The 20,184-nt window shown below is 49.7% G+C and overlaps 8 protein-coding genes across 8 annotated transcripts; 5 read left to right on the top strand and 3 right to left on the bottom strand.

Annotated features, from left to right (window-relative positions):
- Positions 1-521: 521 nt before the first annotated feature.
- N7515_010297 (uncharacterized protein) lies at positions 522-3,697 on the top strand (the record flags this gene model as incomplete). The annotated part of the gene is made up of 16 exons (XM_056671040.1): positions 522-610; positions 664-804; positions 859-1,410; positions 1,467-1,747; positions 1,836-1,923; positions 1,980-2,022; positions 2,093-2,113; positions 2,187-2,235; positions 2,299-2,383; positions 2,446-2,464; positions 2,538-2,552; positions 2,625-2,675; positions 2,721-2,951; positions 3,013-3,047; positions 3,128-3,191; positions 3,269-3,697. 16 exons carry the CDS (start codon positions 522-524, stop codon positions 3,695-3,697), a joined length of 2,193 nt encoding a protein of 730 aa, XP_056517413.1.
- A 1,259-nt stretch (positions 3,698-4,956) lies between these two features.
- On the top strand, positions 4,957-6,439 carry N7515_010296 (uncharacterized protein; the record flags this gene model as incomplete). Its single annotated transcript, XM_056671039.1, has 4 exons — positions 4,957-5,024; positions 5,227-6,130; positions 6,183-6,256; positions 6,322-6,439. 4 exons carry the CDS (start codon positions 4,957-4,959, stop codon positions 6,437-6,439), a joined length of 1,164 nt encoding a protein of 387 aa, XP_056517412.1.
- Positions 6,440-9,400: 2,961 nt separating this feature from the next.
- N7515_010295 (putative FAD dependent oxidoreductase) lies at positions 9,401-11,078 on the bottom strand (the record flags this gene model as incomplete). The annotated part of the gene is made up of 5 exons (XM_056671038.1): positions 9,401-10,192; positions 10,245-10,391; positions 10,450-10,714; positions 10,767-10,892; positions 10,951-11,078. 5 exons carry the CDS (start codon positions 11,076-11,078, stop codon positions 9,401-9,403), a joined length of 1,458 nt encoding a protein of 485 aa, XP_056517411.1.
- A 599-nt stretch (positions 11,079-11,677) lies between these two features.
- On the top strand, positions 11,678-12,977 carry N7515_010294 (TauD/TfdA dioxygenase family protein; the record flags this gene model as incomplete). The annotated part of the gene is made up of 3 exons (XM_056671037.1): positions 11,678-12,121; positions 12,184-12,725; positions 12,788-12,977. The coding sequence occupies 3 exons, from the start codon at positions 11,678-11,680 to the stop codon at positions 12,975-12,977; spliced, it is 1,176 nt and encodes a 391-aa protein (XP_056517410.1).
- A 355-nt stretch (positions 12,978-13,332) lies between these two features.
- idi1 (isopentenyl-diphosphate delta-isomerase IDI1) lies at positions 13,333-14,307 on the top strand (the record flags this gene model as incomplete). The annotated part of the gene is made up of 3 exons (XM_056671036.1): positions 13,333-13,570; positions 13,671-14,009; positions 14,072-14,307. The coding sequence occupies 3 exons, from the start codon at positions 13,333-13,335 to the stop codon at positions 14,305-14,307; spliced, it is 813 nt and encodes a 270-aa protein (XP_056517409.1).
- A 390-nt stretch (positions 14,308-14,697) lies between these two features.
- N7515_010292 (DUF202 domain-containing protein) lies at positions 14,698-15,399 on the bottom strand (the record flags this gene model as incomplete). Its single annotated transcript, XM_056671035.1, has 2 exons — positions 14,698-15,118; positions 15,308-15,399. 2 exons carry the CDS (start codon positions 15,397-15,399, stop codon positions 14,698-14,700), a joined length of 513 nt encoding a protein of 170 aa, XP_056517408.1.
- Positions 15,400-16,507: 1,108 nt separating this feature from the next.
- On the top strand, positions 16,508-18,538 carry N7515_010291 (MATE family efflux transporter; the record flags this gene model as incomplete). The annotated part of the gene is made up of 1 exon (XM_056671034.1): positions 16,508-18,538. The coding sequence occupies one exon, from the start codon at positions 16,508-16,510 to the stop codon at positions 18,536-18,538; it is 2,031 nt and encodes a 676-aa protein (XP_056517407.1).
- A 285-nt stretch (positions 18,539-18,823) lies between these two features.
- On the bottom strand, positions 18,824-19,769 carry N7515_010290 (uncharacterized protein; the record flags this gene model as incomplete). The annotated part of the gene is made up of 3 exons (XM_056671033.1): positions 18,824-19,561; positions 19,619-19,707; positions 19,766-19,769. 3 exons carry the CDS (start codon positions 19,767-19,769, stop codon positions 18,824-18,826), a joined length of 831 nt encoding a protein of 276 aa, XP_056517406.1.
- Positions 19,770-20,184: the final 415 nt, after the last annotated feature.

Below are 20,184 nucleotides of genomic sequence, written 5' to 3'. Positions count from 1 at the left end.
GTCAGCCAGATGTGTCGTAGCAAAAATACTGCCTGGCAGAAAACTAACAGGTGCACTTTGGAACACCTGTAATTAGTGCCTGACAACCTATATCTTTGAGCTATAATAAAGAGTTACCTTTACTATTGAAATGTTTAATGGAGAATGTTGGAATATTCGACTTACTGCAGCAGAAGTGAGAGGAAATATACACAGTAAAACATAAGATGATGGCAGTAAAAGGGCGGTGACTAAGGCGGTAGCCGTCATGTGTATGCTGCACAAACATCGCGGTACACAGAGACCTCCATTTCCACATCAGAGGAATAATATACACGTGTGTGGTGAGAACTGAGAAGCAATCAGATGACAACTTGACAAGAGGCTAAGAGCTGGTATTTCTGTCAAAAATTTGTTGGAAAGCCCAGCCAGAGTCACATTGGTCGTGACTTCACCATATCTTCTGGTTCTGGCGGGCCAATAGACCCGCTAACTGTTGGAGCAGAGCTTCTTCCCCACGCACATTGTTTACTTGCAACATCATGGGCTCAGATTCAGATATTGATCATGGCGAGATTCCGATCATTGAAACTAAAGAGCCACTATTCGATGTTCTTCCCAAATTGTTCAAGTAAGCCTATTCCTCTGAGGTGATTAGACAGTATAACTGATGAACTGTTATAGCTTCATTAGCATGGCCGTCGGAGACATGGCTTGCTACACTTTTGACCAGATGCTCAACGGCTCTCAGGGACATCATCTCAGGCAGTTAGTTCATGCCTTGGCAAAAGACAGCCATAACCCTTTCATCATTGTGGCCCTGATGTATGTTCAATATTGAACAGATTTGTCTATGGACTGGCGGGTTAACAAAACCAGGATCTTGAGATGGGAGTTTACGACTGCTACCGAGGACGATTGGGGACTGAATGAGAGCCGTGGTGCAGCCTGCGAATTCGTTGCCTGGCAATTCCTATGCCATCTGAACCAGCGCGAAACAATCGAGTTTCTGTTGGAGGAGCTGCCGGCACCACAGTCCAACTCTTCAGACACCTTTGGTGCAGAAGTAGTCAACTGTGATTTGACATGTTCACAAGATGTCATGGGCAGGGCCAGAGATGTTAATACTCCTCTTCTGCCAAATCCCTCTTCTCCTGTGTTTAGACTTTATGGGAGTACGAGAAACACAGATACTCAACTTTCTGGAATCTCACAGCGCACACACCAGTACGAGGACGCATACGACACCCAGAGATATTCCCAGTTCTTCGGATTGAATGCACTGGAAATTGCAACGATTGCCCACGCCAAAAGGTTTCTGAGCCAACGAGTTGTTCAGCGAGTGGTCGACGGGATCTGGAAAGGTGAAATTGTTTTCTGGGATTCCCTGACAGTTAATTCGACTAAGAAGCCCCATCTCTTCAACACCAGGTGGGTCCCGAGAAGCAATGGTCAAGCGTGGACACTGACAATGTTTCACACACAAGAACAGCAGATCCATATTCACGCCTACGAGTACCTCTCTACCGTAAGATTTTTGAAGCAGCATTCTTCGTGTCTTTCCTCTGTCTGTACTACGCGGTCCTGGTTGAAAGGAAGGGAGAGGCCATCGGAATATTTGAGGCTGTGATGTACGTGTGGATCGTTGCCTTCGCGTACGACGAATTGAGTGGCATCATCGATGCGGGAGTCGTGTTTTATCAAATGGACTTCTGGAGCCTCTGGAATCTCAGCATCATTGGGGTTGGAATGGCATTTGTCATTACAAGTGAGTCACCTAAATCACTCAATTCTGCCTTGCGTATCATCTCCTGGGGCATTTTTTGGTTGATAGGCGACTGACGGGGACGCCACAGGGGTTATTGGGCTCGTGAAGGGCGAGAAATCCATCACTGAGCTCTCATTCGACATTTTATCTCTGGAGGCTCTGTTCCTCGTGCCGAGGTATAATCTCTCATGAAGTGTTCCTTCGGGCGACAAGGCTGACATGGGATGAACAGAATCTTCTCCCTTGTGAGCTTGAATTCATACTTCGGCAGTCTAGTATGTGGATCCTGCATGGAACTCCATCAATTCCTGCAAGAACAAATTTACTAACTGTGGCTGTGAGTAGATACCAGTATTGAAAGAGATGGTATGCTCATTCCCTATGTTCCATGGACCCAGGCAGATTTGGAGGCCCAAGGCTGATTGACGATGTGTTTCAGACAAAAGCATTCTTCAGATTTTTGCCGGTAGTGGTAGTATTGTATATTGGTAAGTGTGGCTCAGCAATGCAAGCAATTCAGCCCTAGGGGAAGCAAGTCTGACCATGCATAGGTTTCTTGACCACTTTTACCATGCTTGCCCGTGACCGCTTGTCACTCAGTACAATGTCACACTTACTAGTGAAGGTTTTCTTTGGGTATGGCGGTGAAATAATCCCTGTTGTGACCGCTCTTCTTTGGTTTACTGACACACGGGCAGATCGAGTGTTCTCGGATTAGTGAGTGACTTCATGTCAAGGTATCAAGAAGAGAAATTGTGCACTGACTGTGGCGGAATTGATTGGATGACAGGACACCGCGTCTGAAGTAAGTCTGCGCACCAGCCCTGGAGGCGGCTGTTCTGCAGCTTCAATAAAAATGGTTGGCTGTCGCGTTTAGTTGACCGATACGCTAATTTTAGATCTCACCCATCTTCGGCTATGGCTTGATGTGAGTTTTCCTTTGTTTTATTGCGCCACATCGAACGTTGAACAGGTCGCATACCCTACCGATCACGTTCTAATATGCAATCGCATTGATCGCATGTTTGGTTTGGCGCCGTTAGCAGGGGCACTGCTCCAATTTCCACGCAGTCTCTTCGATGTATACCACGTAACCACAGATACTGACGATGACACGATGGATGACAGGCTTACCTTTGCCCTGATAACCAATACACTCATTCTGTCCTCTTTGATTAGTTTGATGAGTATGAGTCTCGAGGGGGTCAGTACCTATGGTGCCTATCATGGAGTGTATGGCCCATTGATCCCATTGTTCATGACAGGTGATGCGCCATGCTCGAGAAGAATACCTTTTCCAGTAAGTCTACACACAATCCCTGATAATTTGGAATTCCGCATCGCCCGTGGAAAGTTCTATTTCGCTGATAAGCCAATTAGATTGGCCATATATGTCCTCGAAAGCAGTAATTCTCGGCGACTGACATACTTCATGCCACCCCTGGTCAGTGGGCGTTTGATCCTTGAAAAAAAAATCTTTCTTTGTGTGTTCTGGAATGTTTCCAAGCTAACACCTAACAGAATCTTATTCCCCTCCTTTGTATCCGCCCCATGCGACTTTTTCTCTGTGCCGGAACAGTTCGCCGCGTACGAATTATCTTGCTTCGAGCTACTCACCTGCCATTTGTGGCATTGATATGGGCATATGAGTCTAAATGGCGGCAATCAAAACGACAGAACAGCCAACTACCCCCAATATCGGCACACGGACAATGGACTTCTGCGAACGAGCTGACGGAGACAAGGTGCCGGGACCCACACCACCCCTCCGTAGTTGAAACAAATCGTCTGGGCCTTGGAATCGAACGCACCAATGTTAGTGTGGATCACCAAGCCGCGCCTGAGCCAGACATGGGGCAAGCCGGGCAAGTGCTGCAGCTCGTGGACCTGATCGACACGGTCGAGCGACTACGAGCTCAAGTGGAGGCAATTGCCGCACGGCAAAAGTGATTATTCCAAGGCTTTTTTTAGGGGGGGGGGAGCACGATACCATATTGTCCACACTGTACTCCGTACTTTGGCACTGATCCTGTGATCCTCTGATCTGTGGAGCTCACAGAAAAAGCGCGGCAGAGGGGTCACTGCCCTGGCGCTTAGGGCCACGCACGCCCCTGCACAGCCGGACTGGCGCTAGTCGGCGTCGGTGCTAGATTTAGGGGTAGAGCCACCCTACTCGAAAACACACCGTTCGAGATACTTTGTGAACAACCATATCGATGATAGTCCAATCGAGACAGGCTTGGTTTTCTTCGGGTTCGCTTTTTTCCTTTTTTTTTTTTTTTTTCTTTTTCTTTTTTTCCTGGTTCTTTGCGCCCTCCCTCCCCTTATCCCTGTCGTTTCAACCTGAGTTCGCCTTTCCAATCATGTTCATGTCCTTTTCTCCCTTCACGAGTTAAGCTGAGTAGATAATTCATGACCGAGATGACTTCAGATATCTCATAGCTACAGATGATCCGGGGCACTCAATACCTGTGGAGTCAATGTGGAGTTGAATTTATGGTATACATGAAGCCGAAGGGGATCGAGCGGTTCGGAAGGGCTGGCCCGCATACCGCTGAGGTCACGATGATAATCCATTATGCCCTTTCGGGTATAACATGATGATCAACTTCATCAGCATCTATCTGCGTTCTAGGACTCGTCTGTCAAAGACCCCAGAACCTGTGGGCTGTGCTCAGTGAACAGGCCCTCGACACACCAATGCATCTCGCCAAGCTAAGATCCAGAGACTCGGGATCTGCTGATGTTTCTGTATGGCTACTCCCTGCATGGGACACGTCGCGGTTGGGAAGACCAGCCCAACGGTGATCAAGGGGATGGTTAGCCTCTTTTCAAACAAACCCGCCGTTATGCGTTTACATCATATGGATTCATACCTCATTGTATGTCCTTCGATTCTTTACGAAGTATTGTGATATCTCTAGAAGGATACCGGACTGGCTTGTAAAATACAGAATTCCCAGGAGATACATGTAGTGGTATCTATGACGGCCGTTTTTGAGGGCATCTTGCTCTTTTTCCTCCCCGGGGCTAACTCCCAGGATGTGCAGAGCTGGACTTTCATCGATCTTGTCCGAATTACCCCCGGCCCTTAATGCCCCCCACCCTGTTTTATCTTTCCACCGCATTCACACACACCCCCTCCTCTTCTCAAATCTGCCTTGTCTCTTACGGCGTCAGGTCTTCGAGTCTTCAGTTTGTCGGTGTCGATGCGGCGCAAGTTCTTCTCCAATGAATTCATACCCAATCCACGACCCTCCTCTCAGCCACCGTCCATGTATGCCCTGTCATTAACCAACGGCGAAGCTGTTGACCTAGAAAAGCCCTTACTATATATACTTCGATTGATCACATCACCGGTCTTTCTTCACTTCGATATAGACTAGCCTTTGGTTGGTTTCGCTTTGGTTATACTTCTTTATCACTCTCGTTATTGGGGGCTTTCCACATCAACGACATGGACCAGACCCAGGATCTAGCTCATCACATCTCAAACATACCCTCACGCTCAGAGGGTACACGGTCTCGCGAAACATCCGCCTACTCGTCTCCCGTCTCAATTTCGGGATCTCAGGGGGGATCTCTCCCATTGGTCTAGGGATTGCTCTTGACAATACCTTTGGCCAACTGAGAGCGTTCCCTCCCGCCACTACATTACCATCACAATTGATTCCCGAAACGCCGACTCCCGCTTTCGCATTACCCTATGGCGACTACTCCAGCGGACCGTGCTACCAACCGGTTTACAACGGACTGCACACCAGTCCCTCGGACACTCCACTGGGGTTCTACAGCCCAACACCTATGAGCACCTCGCCGAGTTACAACTCCACCATGGGGGTTGGGCCTGATCAACATGCTTTTCAGGGTCAGATGACTGACATTTGGATGCACACGCCTTGCTCGGGTCCGACCACGCCATCGGATGCCCTCTCAGTCACGAGAGCCGGCACAGTAGGGCAATGGGGTCACAGCGTCTTTCCAAACGACTGTATTCCCAGCTCAATGGCTACATTGTCTGTCAACGATCCCATCTACTTTGAGACTATGGAATCACAGATTGGGTACAACGGACCTTCCGGGCAGATCAGCAATACCGGGCAATTTGTGGCTCCACCCCAACAAGCTACCGGTGAAGGCATGGCTACCGGTGAAGGCATCCCTGAGGACATCACAATGATGATCAAGAGGGAAGTGTCTCCCGACAAGTGGGTATCTGCTAGTGGCTTGAAATGCCCCAAGTGCGGCGCCATGTTTACTAGACGCTCCAACTGCAAGGAGCATCAAAAGATGCACAACCCACAATGGAAGCACAACCATCCGTGCGATGACTGCCCCAAGACATTTGGGAGAAGCTCTGACCTCAAAAGGCATATGAAAACTGTGAGTAGTCCGTCGAATAATCGATGACTGCAGCGACTAACAAAGTCTGTAGGTCCATCTCGGCCATCGAAAGTACAGCTGTGACAGTTGCGATGCTCGTTTCAGTCGCCAGGATAGCCTCGCCAGGTAAGAACATACCTAACGGAGCAAAATTCTCTTCGAGTATGTGCTAATGTGATTGAGTAATGCAGACATATGTGTGCAGACAAGACACGAAACGGGAAATCCACTGGCCGCGACGGGCCTTCTTCACTTGGGCGAGAGCCGCGCCAACGATCGTCAAACCACAGCTTGAGTGCCGGACAATAAAATGAGGACTGGCTGGATTTCTACATTGATATATGCATTGGGGAAGACATTGGCCGTGATCTTAGATCACGGCCTGAGTTTCATGGCTTGGCCATAATTGGCCACGGATTTACTGGCCAATGCAGTCGGATCTCTGATATTTTGCTTTGCTTTTGGACTTCAGCATGAGAGACATTTTTTGGGGGGATCATCTCATAGCATGGAGCTTCGTTTTGGTGTTGTTGGATTGTTTTGCGATGCATTTTGGTTGGTATTTTGAGTCATTGCAGGTGGTCTCTATTGTTTCCATGTTTTATTACGCTATCGCATTGTTTCCCTTGTTTAACTGTACCTGGACATGTATTGTCTCATATCGAATGTGATATCATTTGCATACAATCTGGCGCGCGGGTACAGGAATATCCTCGACATGACCTGCTGGCTCATGAAGATCGACATTGCTTCCGCGGAGAACCCCGAGGATTCACTGAGAACCTATCTTGAATCTTCACATCATTGAACGTACAGGTATCCCTGACGGGTTTCTTGATATGCTCGGTCGAGACCTCGACAAGAGTGGAAATTGCAGTCCTTACAAGTCCACTTGGAACCTAAATCTCCAAACGAAATTCCAACTTCCGAGGCCCGTTGGATCTCGACTCTTGCCGCGCTCCACCCAGGAACGCCGAATCACACGCTAAAATCAAGCGAAGGATCTTCGACACTCGACGATCCTTGAAAGCGAACTGATTCGAAATAACTCTAACCCCTTAGTGCTCTCTCACGGAGATTGAGCCGGCTCTCTTTGCAGAGAAATCGTTAGCCGCTCGCGCATACCCGGCATGTCTCACTTCCCCAAGCCCTGACCTCTTGCAATTTATTAATCCTTGTTCTATCACACACACTATGTCCGCGATATCTAATCTGGGACAATCCGTCTGCATTTGATCAACCCCAAGTACTCAGTCAGCTATTATGGTCGAAAGCTCCTAAAGACCCCAAAGACCCCAAAGACCCCCCGCTATCCCCACTGCCCGAGCTTCAAGCTAGTCGGTTTAAGTGGAGAACAAGACCGAACAGCCATTTGGAATTGTGCCTTCGATGCAGCCGCGAGACATCGCGTCTGTTCGCCTATCACTCATCGGGTCCATGATCACCACCAACGACATCGCTGCCTGACATACATTACCGGAAGAGATTTCAGGAACCCCAAATGGCCTACTCCGTACTTTTTCCTTGCCTCTGATTGAGAATTCCGAAATTCCGACAAGTGGGCCCGAGAGGGAAAAGAAAAGAAATCCGGTGTCCATTTTCCGCTAACGCCATAGGCTCTCTATCCGAAATGCCGGAGTTAAGGCGGTTACCATTAGCTCCGTACACTATCTGCCACCATCTCCCTGCCTACACGGAGTACTCCGTAGCGAAGCTGCAAACTGACTGGAGTGAAGACAGGTCTCTCGCCACGGTCCCCTATAGCTTCCCAGTTGCAGATCACTGAGATAATTTACATGGAGCTATGGCCTCAATCTACCCAAAAAGAAGAAGAAAGTGAAACCTCTTAGCCAACTTGAGAGATGTTGCCTACATCATACGATGTATTACCAGACCATCAATGCCGATCTCCATAACGGTAACAGCAACAAAGGACTCGTTCCGCTCTCCACCACATTGTCTTGCGGACCTCAATTTCCACAGGGCTATCACAATCCCGCAAAATGTCGCTCTTACTTCATCAGGTCCAAGCGTGGCTAGCTCTGCATTACTATTACGAGCGCCACTAGGTTCTCCTAGTGTTAACGGCTTTATAATCGGCACACACGGGTGCTGCCTGGCTAACGTATCGGCTATGCGTACTCCGTATCCTGGTTTCTATATCTACCCCTGAATCTAGCTCTAGATCCTAGCCACCGTGCATCCGTGCTCTTGGCTCGACATTATAATTGAGGATCTATGCTAGCATCGGGGCGATCTGCAAGCTGGGACCGCCATGATGACCGACCAAACCGGTAAATGTCATCTTAGTCTACGGAGTAACTAGGGATCAAAAGTACGATGTGGTACCCTGCGTATATCCATGGAGCTGTGGGCCCCTAAGCATATGTACGATGAACGATGTAACAAAGATCCCGGGCGAATCTGATATCTGATTGGAGGATCTTACGTGGATTTTACATGGGTCTAGGTCTCGACCACCCGCAACACACAAACTGCTACTCTTGCCACTCATCACACTCGATGGTTTCTTCTTTATATGACTGCAGACTAGACAATTCACTAAAAAGTACAGTGTTTTCAGACGCATGCACACTTTGTTTGCTGCACAAGGCTGCCAACCTTAAGCGTTGCGATCAATGGACCCACCCTTTTAAGCTTATGTCTGCCCGGGAAGAGGACCATGGAATCCTGAAGTCTATTCGATATCCCAGGGCAAACGAATCAGAGACGTCCTCGACCTCAATATAGCAAGTTCTCGGCTATTTGGGGAATTAGGATCTTAGCTGGATATTGACCGAGGACCTTGTATGAATCAAATTTCATTCATTCCCGGGGATAACTATTCATTTTCATTGGGGGAAGACAGCTCATGACTACCTCGCTGCTGTTGCACACAGTGAGATTGTCTGCTTCGAGAGCTCGCTTTGAACGAATCAAAGATTGATCTCCTCACCTTGGGAGGGGTTTCTCCTGAGGACTATGAAGAAGCTGTGCGCAACTTTGAGGATTACAGGCTCACGCTGGAATCATTGCGAGGCCAACTAGAAAGGCCGTTCTGAGGCTCATTTGCGAGGTTATTCTTCAAGTGCAAATGGATTCTTGTTGGGTCTTCAAATACTAACATTAGGCTCTCAAGGCGCATTATTGGCGTTAGAAGCTTCGATTATACCTCCTCTCGATCTATGAAGCTCGAGCTTCAAACCTAACATAGCTTCCTATGCCACCAATTGAATTCTAACAAAAAAATCAGTGTATATCTCCCCATAATCACGCAGTGACTCCCACATCCATTGAGCTCTTGAGAGTATCAGGCGGTCCTGCGAAAAGCAGCCTAAGCCTCTCAGTCAGAGCCGCTTTCTCTCTGATCCAGGTCTCGGTGTGGGCCTCGACCAGAGACAAGCCCTGCTCAGACCTCCCGGAATTGACCCAATTCATCAAATCTGTGACATAAGCTCGTTCTGAATCTTGAAGTGAGTGGAAGGTCCGTCCGTGGCCCTTCTCTCTAACCCGATTCTCATATTCCGCCCGCATATCCTCGGGGGCAGGAAGTTGTGCAATCCCAGAGAGGAAAGCTGCCACTGCGATAGCTTGGAACTCAAAGAGTGAGAATGTCGCGACGTAAAATGGAATTCCGACAAAAGCGAGTGTGGGGTCCGGGATGTAGAAGATGTCTTTATGCAAGTTGTGGACTTGAGTGCCATCTGTCACAAGTACGCTGTCATTTGCCTCGGCGGCAGATAAATTGTAGTTGTTATACTCGTCAAGAAAAGGCAGTGCCATCTGGTATCCTGTGCAAAGAATGATGTAGTCAATGTCCTGCAAGATCTCCCCGGATTTGAGATGCGCAGTCAGGGGCAGGTGCTCGTCATTTGCAGAGATCGCTGGTGTGGAAAGTTCGAACGCGTTGACTTCGCCGATTCTCGTTGCGTTTGAGGGAAGCGCGGTCGCAGGGAGATCAAAAACACCATTTCGAGTGCTTTGGTAAACTTGCTTGGCAGTGCTACTGATTTCCTTTGCTATGTCGAGAGACGAGACGCCTCCTCCGAGCAACAGTACATTCTGGAATCCGTCAGTCGAACGCCCACCAATTCCAGAGAACGATGGTTCTTACCTTTCCTTCGAAGTCTTCTGACCTTCTGAAGGACTTTGAATGGAAAACCTTCTCAGGCCATCGGGACTTGGCTTCCGGGAGACCTCGGATATCGGGTACGAGAGGTGTATGGTAATGGCCCGAGGCAACAACAACCGAGTCAAACGTCTAAAAGCAGTAAGGAAACCCGATCCGCAGAGAGGGGCTTTTGGAAGTTGATGCCTACCGCAGACTCCTGGCTTTCAACGATTCCTTGATCATCGCTCAAAGTGGTCCAGTGAACTGTCCATTTTGATCCGCCCTTGTGAACTCGAGTGACTCTTGCGCTATACTTCGTAACATCTTCAACACCGGCCTTCTTCGATGTGTCTTGAATATATTCCTTGATCACATGGTGTTTCACATAAAGCGCAGTCCCCTCTGGCCACTCGTTGAGCCTTGTCTGTAGCAACGGAGTTGAGACATTATTGGTGAGACTCTCGTAGCAGGGCCTGAAAATACTGAGCATAGCCACTCCATATAAGAGCAGGAGATATAGCTTACCCTGGAGGCGCGTGAAGCAAGATCTTGCGTTCTCTCTCATCCCTCGCATCTTCCACATATTCCTGCGAAGCAGACGGTTTTGGTGAAGGGTATCGCGCCTCAATTGGAGTCCGCTTATCATAAAGCCTGCTAGGTTTTAGCTTACATCCCAGTATGGTATTTCCAATGCAGTTCACGTCCTTACCAGACTCCGCCAGCCGCTTTATTTCTCTCAAAGACCGTCACTTGGACTCCAGCAGCCAGAAGATGTCCTGCAGTAACCACCCCACTGACACCAGCTCCAATAACAGCGACTTGAACAGGTTCACTCATGATGTCGGTCTCTCGCGGAGGTAAGAAGAAATCGAGAAAATGGCTTGCCTCGGCCTTTTGAATGAACCAGAACTACAATTACCCCCGCACTTATGGCCCATCTGAGGCACTCCATGGCAAGATTTCGGAGTTGCCTATCCGCATTCGGCCCACCAGAAGTGGCTTGTTGGAGAAACACCAGAAGTGGCTTATCGGGGAAACGGCATTGGAGCGCATTTGACGCTGATAAATGCAATGCGATCGTGATTCCAGTGGTGAGTTGCGAGATCGGAGGTTGTCCCCTCGCAGTGACAAGGTTAGAACGATATGATCCTTGTAGATGAGGCGATTAACATCGAATCAACAATTCTCCGAACCAAAGGAGGGGCTAACACGAGGACAGTGACCGTGGACAGGGTCGAAAATGACTGGGAAGTTTGGCCTGTAGAAGGCGTGATGGGTCACGGCGATGAGGTGCTGAAACACGAACATACATCATTTGGGTCGAGGAGGGGGACTCGCATTTCAAAAGTACAAGATGTGGTTGTATAGACAAGGATAAATATCGACTCTAAGCCTGAGAGAAATAACAAAATTGAAAAAGCTCTCGTATTATCACTATGGCTCCCGCTCCAATTGACCCACGCATCGTCGACGTCGCTGTGCCCAAGAAGGACACTCTTGGTCTTCCCGATCCTGCACGAGAACGCTTGGAGAAAGCTGGGATCGATCTCAGCGACGGCTACCCGTACCGTCCGTCTCGTCCTCTCTATATCGACGACGTGTACAACGTGCGGGACTATGATCGCCCCCACATAGATCCCGGCAGCCGGGCCGACCCCGAGAAGAAAGCGCTTCTATCTGCAGCCAAGGAAGTGATTCCATTGACCAGGCACATTGGAACTGAGATCGTCGGTCTGCAGCTGAAAGATCTGACAGACCAACAGAAGGATGAGCTGGGTTTGCTAATAGCCGAACGAAGCGTTGTCTTTTTCCGAGATCAGGACATCACCCCTCAGCAACAGAAGAAACTAGGAGAGTGGTACGGAGAGATCGAGATCCATGTATGATTTGTCCAATCCAGCGGATGCATTTACTACCCGCTAACCGTGCTCTCCTCTGCTAGCCTCAAGTGCCCCATGTGCCTGGCGTCCCCGGTGTGAGCGTGATGTGGCCAGCGTTACAAGCAGCAGAGACACCAGCAAGCTTCCGTCGGCCGGGAGGGGCATCCCGCTGGCATAGCGATCTCGTGCACGAAAGACAGCCCGCCGGAGTAACCCATCTCCACAATGACACTGTGCCGACAGTCGGTGGTGATACGCTCTGGGCGAGTGGATATGCAGCATACGAGAAGCTGTCGCCATTGTTCCGCAAGCTGATCGATGGAAGAACCGCCATTTACCGCTCAGCTCACCCATATCTCGACCGTAAGAACCCAGAAGCAGGGCCTAAGTATGTGGAACGCGAGCACCCCATTGTCCGTGTGCACCCAGCTACAGGCTGGAAGGCACTGTGGGTAAACCGTGCGATGACGGACCGAATCGTTGGGCTGGACAGAGCTGAAAGCGACGTGATTCTGGGATACCTATACGACGTTTATGAGAAGAACCCTGATATTCAAGTTCGGTTTAAGTGGAGTCCCCGCACGAGTGCTTTGTGGGATAACCGGTGGGTCAAATGTTAATGCCTGAAAAACATTCTTACTGTTGATATTAACTGTGTCCTGACAGCATCACTATCCATAATGCAAGCTGGGATTATGAAGGATCCCAGCCTAGACACGGAACACGAGTAACATCGCTAGCTGAGAAGCCATTGTTTGATCCTAAGGCGCCAACTCGACGAGAAGGGTTGGGACTCTTGGGGCCGGAGGAAATCGCAGAACTGGGGAATTTGGCTAGTCTCCTTGAAGTGAAGTGATCAAGGCAGAGCAAGATCAAACTGTCCAGAGCCCGGCACGAATAGTTGTTAAATCGGGGTGGTTCAGCTTTCCATAGGTAGCAGCATATCGATACGTCCAGTTTTGAATGTGATTTTCATTTGTAATGCAATTGCGCATCACAACGCCCTTCTCTTCAATGGAATTGAGGCGCATGTTGTTGTAGTACTGTGTACTCCGTAATCCTCGACTCCTCGATAGGGGTAGGGGCGGGGCGGGTCTGAAAATCCGCCGGGGGGCAAAACTGCCGATCTTTGCCGCCTCGGTCACACCAACACACTCACTTTCGTCTTCTTTGTTGGGATTCCTTTCTTTCAACTTCACTCTTCTGCAAAAATGAGCGCTACCGTTACCATGACCAGTCCTCCTGAGATCACGGCTGACAATGTCGCCGTACTCTTTCCCGAGGTCGATACATCACTGGCCCGTGAAATCCTCCCCACCAGCACATCGAATGTTACCCGCGGGAGCGAGCTCGAGGGCTATGATGAGGAGCAGGTCCGTCTGATGGACGAGGTGTGCATTGTTCTCGATAACAATGATCGGCCTATTGGAAGTGCCAGCAAGAAAATCTGTACGTTCTGTTCTACACCCCTGAATTACCCCCCAGAAACACCAAATGGCGGGGCAGTGTACAATTTTGAGATAAGGGACTGACAGTCGCATTTGGACAGGCCATTTGATGACCAACATTGACAAGGGACTTCTTCATCGCGCCTTCTCGGTTTTCCTGTTCGACTCCAATAAACGCCTCCTGCTGCAACAGCGCGCCACCGAGAAAATCACATTCCCCGACATGTGGACCAATACCTGCTGCTCACACCCCCTTGGAATTCCAGGCGAGACAGGCTCCGAGCTGGATGCTGCCATCATGGGCGTGAAGCGTGCTGCGCAGCGCAAGCTGGACCATGAATTGGGCATTAAGGCAGAGCAGGTGCCCCTGGACAAGTTCGAGTTCTTCACCCGAATTCACTACAAGGCCCCCAGTGATGGAAAGTGGGGTGAACACGAGGGTAAGTTGATTACGTGCAATGCATAGGCAATCTGGATCATGGAATCACTGACATCTTTCTAGTGGACTACATTCTCTTTATTCAGGCCGATGTCGATCTCAAGCCCAGCCCGAACGAGGTCCGGGACACCGCCTACGTCTCCGCCGATGAGCTTAAGGCAATGTTCGAGAAACCTGGCTTGACATTCACTCCCTGGTTCAAACTCATCTGCAATTCGATGCTGTTCGAGTGGTGGAGCCACCTTGGTACACCCGCCCTGGACAAGTATAAGAACGAGCAGGAGATCCGTCGGATGTAAAGGGTCTCAGCATACATCATCGCATTCGGTCACATTTCGGTTATCTGCTATTTCTTTTGTCTTCTTTGCATCCCCTAGGGCAAGCGCCCTTCTTTACGCGACTCATGGAATTATACCTCTGCACCCTGAACGATTATTAGCATATCACCTGGTTTTAATCTTGCCTTTTCGGTGTACTTTCGGGATACAGGACATAGCATCTTCAATGCTTGATTCTGAAAATATTGGAACTTATTTTTGGTAGTACCTATTATCGTGGTATTTGCAGTGAGGCCTGATCAAGGCATAGGTGCGTGAATGCGATGGATGTAATAAGTAGCCGAAACGCCCCAGGGATGCCAACGCCAGCGCTAAAAACATTGAACCACAAACGCCAGGCTGATATGACGATTACTGCGTCGGATCCGTCGACAGAAACAATATGCAACTGCCCAAAATCACTATCCCAACAATCGTAAAGACAACCTGCGTCTTCCAACCACTCTGCACCAACGCCGCCTTGCGCGCATACTTCTTGACCGTGCGCGAGTAATTTGCAAACCCGTTGACCAGACAGGTCAGGCTTAGGACCCAGAAAATGATCCCTAGCGGCAGAGACATGCGTCTCTCTAGGTGGGTTGGTTGATCACGGAAGTGGAACGAAATAATGATAGCTAGCGACACCACCGCTAGGTACATGGACAGCCGGAGCCATGAGAGAAAAGTGCGCTCGTTAGCACAGTGATCGCGGGCGTCAGATGTGCTATTTTCGAATAGGAGAGCGCCGAAGTAAGGACGCGAGAAGAAGATGTGGCGTTGGGACTCGACGTGTCTTTTTGTTCCGAATGTGTTAACTAGACTCTCCTGTCGGACAAGGCATGCGGGCGGGGGGATATGATGAAATCATGGGGTACGCCAGCACTGAACATGAGGTTCGGCAGCATGCAAGGGATCAAGCCACTGGGCAGCGTGCTGCACTCCCTCCCAGCCATTTCGGTAGAGCCGAGCGATTTTTACTTACTCTTCCACGAGGACCGGCTTGGAATGTACCGGGTTGATCAAGGGGTTGTAGCGGGGTCGAACAACTCCGACTTCTGTCACCGTGTGGGACATGGTGGGAGGACTGACACTCGGAGATCATTCATCTCCAACATGGAACCTGGAGAAAACCTGGGGACGGCCCCGGCGGCTGGCTAAGACCGGTCGGCGATCGGTCATGTGATGCTCGATACTGTTTTGACTGTTTTCGGAGTGATGTCACTGTTGTTCTGCTCTTGTCTCATTTCAAATAATTTGTTAGTATCAAGTTTTACCTATTGTGTGTACGCTTGATGGTGGACAGTCTAAGTTTCACGGGCTGAACCTATTGAAGTATTGAAGTTCTGATATGAGCATTGATGCCATCGACGGGTGTTGTATATATTCGACACACTTGCCGACCTTGGTCGCATAGGTGCCGAGTATATCAGTTCCGTCGCACAACCATATTTGGGTATAGATTTTGGCAGGATCAACATAGAAAAAGAAAAACAAGATCAAAGCAAAACATCGGAACGGTTAATTTATAGTAATTTAGATGGTTGGAATTGGAAATCGGTAGACAGTACAAATAGAAAAAGCAAAAAAGAAATTGCTCACACTCGGAATCGAACCGAGGATCTCATCATTACTAGTGATGCGCTTTACCGCTAAGCCATGCGAGCTGTTGATGTAATGACTATGGAATTAAAGTTACATGAGCCTAAAACATTTAAAGATCCCAGTCCCCAATCCCCATCAGCTTCAGAGGGAACGGCGGAACGCTCAAGCTTCCTAGTGGGTCTTGAGGTCCGTGTGGTGAACTTACCACGGTGAGAGACTGTACTCTGTAATAGCAGACATTAGCAAGAAGAACACCATCAAGTGAACCGAACTTGAGTCATATCCCTTGCTGTTGCATGAGTGTTACCTGCGTCCATCCGTCCTGGGACTCGATTTCTGTAAGTTACGCAGTACACGAACTGACGGACATATGTCCGAGGGTGGATCTGCGGTATTATTGGTTAAACTAATACCTACATCTCCGCATCCAGCTTTTTCTTTCCAAGCTTCTCATTGAGTCATTCCCCTCAACTATCTCCAACTCTTTATTAGGCTCGGCTCAAGGTGTTTCTATCTTACCGTAGACGATGTGGTGGCTGTAAAGCTTGAAGCTTCCATACCTCCATCCCCACATCTTATCATGGGCCCCCGAAACATCCGCACGGTGGATTCCGCCGAGCATCAAAGCTCATTGAGCAGATCCTTTGCATCCAGCTCACCCATTGCTGCCTCAGCAATCGCACGGGATCTGGCAGAATACAGCGACGAGGAAGGAACCCCCACATCTGAAGCTTCCGATACCTCAACAGCCCGACCGGCAGCTAGTTATACCAGCACCAACCCTCGCTCTTTAGCCGGCTCGTATCGTCGGCCCGGGTATTTTACCTCTGTCAGTCATGCAACTGTAATTCCCTGGACCGGGGAACAGCAGGCTCTCTCACAAAGCGAGCGCGACCAAGCAATTGAGGAGGAACGGCATCTGTTGAGTGATAACCATGTTATCCCACCGGAACATGCGCATGGGAAATCACACGGGCTACAGCGCAAGATGAGTGGCTTGCTATCCGCTGCTATCCGTCAAGGACAGTCGTCTCGACGGCCAAGCGCCTCTTCCTGGCGACCCAGAAGCAGGGAATCCGACACGGATACGGCAAGCGAAACGACTGCTCTGCTTGTAGAGAGACGCGCCGATACTGAGGCCGCTGCAATGGACCACGAGGAAATTGACCGTAAATGGGACGAAGCCGTCGCAGCGGGCCTCATCCACACGACATGGCAGCGCGAAGCAAAGGTCATCGGAAGATACTCTTTGCCGCTCATGGTCACTTTCTTGCTGCAGTATTCCTTGACCGTGGCTAGTATCTTCACCATTGGCCACTTGGGCAAGGAAGAGCTTGGAGCTGTCAGTCTCGCGAGTATGACTGTGACCATTACTGGAAATGCCGTGTACTCGGGTCTGTCGACTAGTTTGGATACACTCTGTGCCCAGGCCTATGGTTCTGGAAAGAGGAAGTTGGTAGGCCTGCAGATGCTGCGCATGGTATATTTTCTTTGGGTGATTACCATCCCAATCATGGTGCTCTGGTACTTCTCGGAGTATATCCTTGCCAAGATCGTACCAGAGAAAGAGGTCGCTGAGATGGCGGGTTTGTATCTGAGAGTCGCTCTCTTGGGAACCCCAGCATTCGCCTGCTTCGAGAGTGGCAAGCGATATCTGCAGGCCCAAGGTGTATTTTCAGCCTCCCTGTACGTGTTGATTTTCTGCGCACCACTGAATGCCTTTTTGAACTGGTTCTTAGTCTGGGTAAGTACTTTCCGGCTTTTCGCAACCTTTCCGTCGAGAACAATATTGACTGTACATCAGAAACTTCAATGGGGGTTTATTGGAGCTCCGATTGCCGTCGTAATCACAGAAAACCTCCTCCCAGTCGGTCTTTTCATCTATGTTTATTTCTTCGTGGGATCCGAGTGTTGGTGCGGGTTCACCAGACGAGCATTCCAGAACTGGGGCCCCATGATCCGTCTCGCTCTCCCCGGGCTGATCATGGTCGAAGCAGAATGCCTAGCCTTCGAGGTTCTGACGCTGGCATCGAGCTACCTCGGCACATCCGAACTCGCAGCACAGTCCATTCTCGCTACCATCTCCAGTATCACATGGCAGATTCCCTTCCCCTTGTCTATTGCGGGTAGCACACGAGTAGCGAATTTGATCGGGGCTACCTTGGTGGATGCCGCCAAGACCTCTGCGAAAGTGAGCTTCTGTGGAGCAGTACTAGTCGGCGCGTTCAACATGATTCTTCTCTCGACCTTGCGGTCGTATATCCCCAGACTATTCAGTTCTGACCCCGAAGTCGTCGAAATCGTGGCACAAGTTCTCCCGCTCTGCGCGGCCTTCCAACTTTTCGATGCTCTCGCGGCAAACTGCAATGGTATTCTCCGTGGTCTGGGTCGCCAGGAGGTGGGCGGCTACATACAGCTCTTCTGTTACTATGTGATTGCCATGCCTCTTAGCATGGGAACAACATTTGCCCTAAACTGGGGTGTCATGGGCTTATGGACTGGCGTTGCCCTTGCGCTTGGCCTCGTATCCATCATTGAGGGCATCTTCATCAGCCGAGCCAATTGGAACCGGTCTGTCGAGGAAGCTCTGTCGAGGAACGAGTTGACCTGAATGACCCCCAGTACATGCACACGATGTTATGCCTCTCCATGACCTAATATGCAGCTCATGACACAGCATTGTTTCATTTCGCAAGCGAACGTGCTTTTCTATACTTCATATGCTTCAGCTATGGCTTTGTGATCAGTTTGCAATGTTTAGAATGATGTCTACATGTTCCTACACAGATATGGGGCAACCCAAAAACCACTTCTCCATGGAAGTCGATAGATCATAATATCATTGAAGTCCGAATGTGGCTATCATGGCTGTTACAGACATGAACCCTCTCTTCCTCTAGTACTCCAGCACAGCCCAGGTCTGGTCATCCAGGGTCGAGAAGACCAAACCAGCACCAAGCATTTCCTCACCAGCCCTAGCAATCTCAGTCACAGGGATGTTCAATCTCGAAGCAATAACCTGCATATGTAGACCCGAATGGTCCTGAGGCTCCGACTGGAGCAGCTGATAAATTTTCTTCGCAACAGGGGACATCGAAGCAAGCGCCTTATTTTGCTCATTGTATTCACCCGCACCACCCATAACAGCATCAGCACCGGCGACATTCCCACCCGCAGGAGCGGCACCGGGCGGGCCACGAGTGAAGAACAGATGCACGACAGTAGCTTCCAGCAGATGAGTATGCAACTCATTGATATTCGACAAGACCCGGACCGAATGAGCGCCGATGTATCGCTTGTTTCCGAAGGACTTGATAGAGCCGAAGACTCGGGCGTAGCCGTTGAGCTGGATCTCGCCCTTTCCATCGGCGGGTGCCCTGTTGTCATCGGTGTCCATGTTGTCTGCGGTGGCGGAGTCAACCCATTTCTTGACCTCGATCTCGCCTGTGCCGTCGTCGATCTTGTATGTCACGTTCGTACTCTGTGAGCTGATGTTGCGTACCTGTCCCATGAAAAGGACGTTGGCGACGTCGGCACCGTCGATCTGAAATGGGGCTTCGGGGAAGGGCTGCGAGGCGTCGAGAATTTGTTTCACTGTCACAGGGCGGAGGGTTTTATTGTCACGATCAAAGGTCTGAATTGGTTATTAGTTGATGTTACTCTATAGGGGTTTCATGGTTCTTGTGCGTACCTTGCCACCTGCCGGACTGTTCGTTTCGCCGGGCATGAATCCACCACCGCTGCCGCCGCCGAATGAGTTGTAACTATTGTAATTGCCGTCTGGTAAATGCATTAGTTGTGAGCAGATAAGATAGTGGGCCTATATGATAGTTCATACCCATGTTGTGCGGTGTTGAGTTGTGAAGGGGAAATCTCAAGGTTCAGCCTGTCTTTCCAACACCATTTTACTCGATTGGGAGCGTGTCGCACGCGTCGCGGGGATCGTGTTCTGCCGGTGCATACCGCCTACTGCTCAGCCTTCGATCTTTCACGTGCCTGGTTTTCAACAGCAACATGAATAGACTTACTTCTACTGATGCTCTTTAGTGGTGGGGTATGTACCTTATGTCCTACACAGTAGGATTATGTGAAGAGTATTTGATGGCCTCTGGCTTCCGCCGACATCCCACATATTCATCAACCTAGTAACTGCGCATCAAGTAGCAAGAAGCTCTTCGAAGCAAAACCGTTAACCAGTAGAGCGTATTGGGTCTGGCATTCGTCCAACCTTCTAATATCCAGCTTGCATTCCTGGTA

Source organism: Penicillium bovifimosum (genome assembly GCF_028826915.1).
Source record: "Penicillium bovifimosum strain IBT 22155 chromosome Unknown utg000008l_segment0_segment0, whole genome shotgun sequence".
NCBI lineage: Eukaryota > Fungi > Ascomycota > Eurotiomycetes > Eurotiales > Aspergillaceae > Penicillium > Penicillium bovifimosum.
Note: the sequence above shows the minus strand (reverse complement) of the source record. Positions and strands in the feature narration are given on the sequence as shown.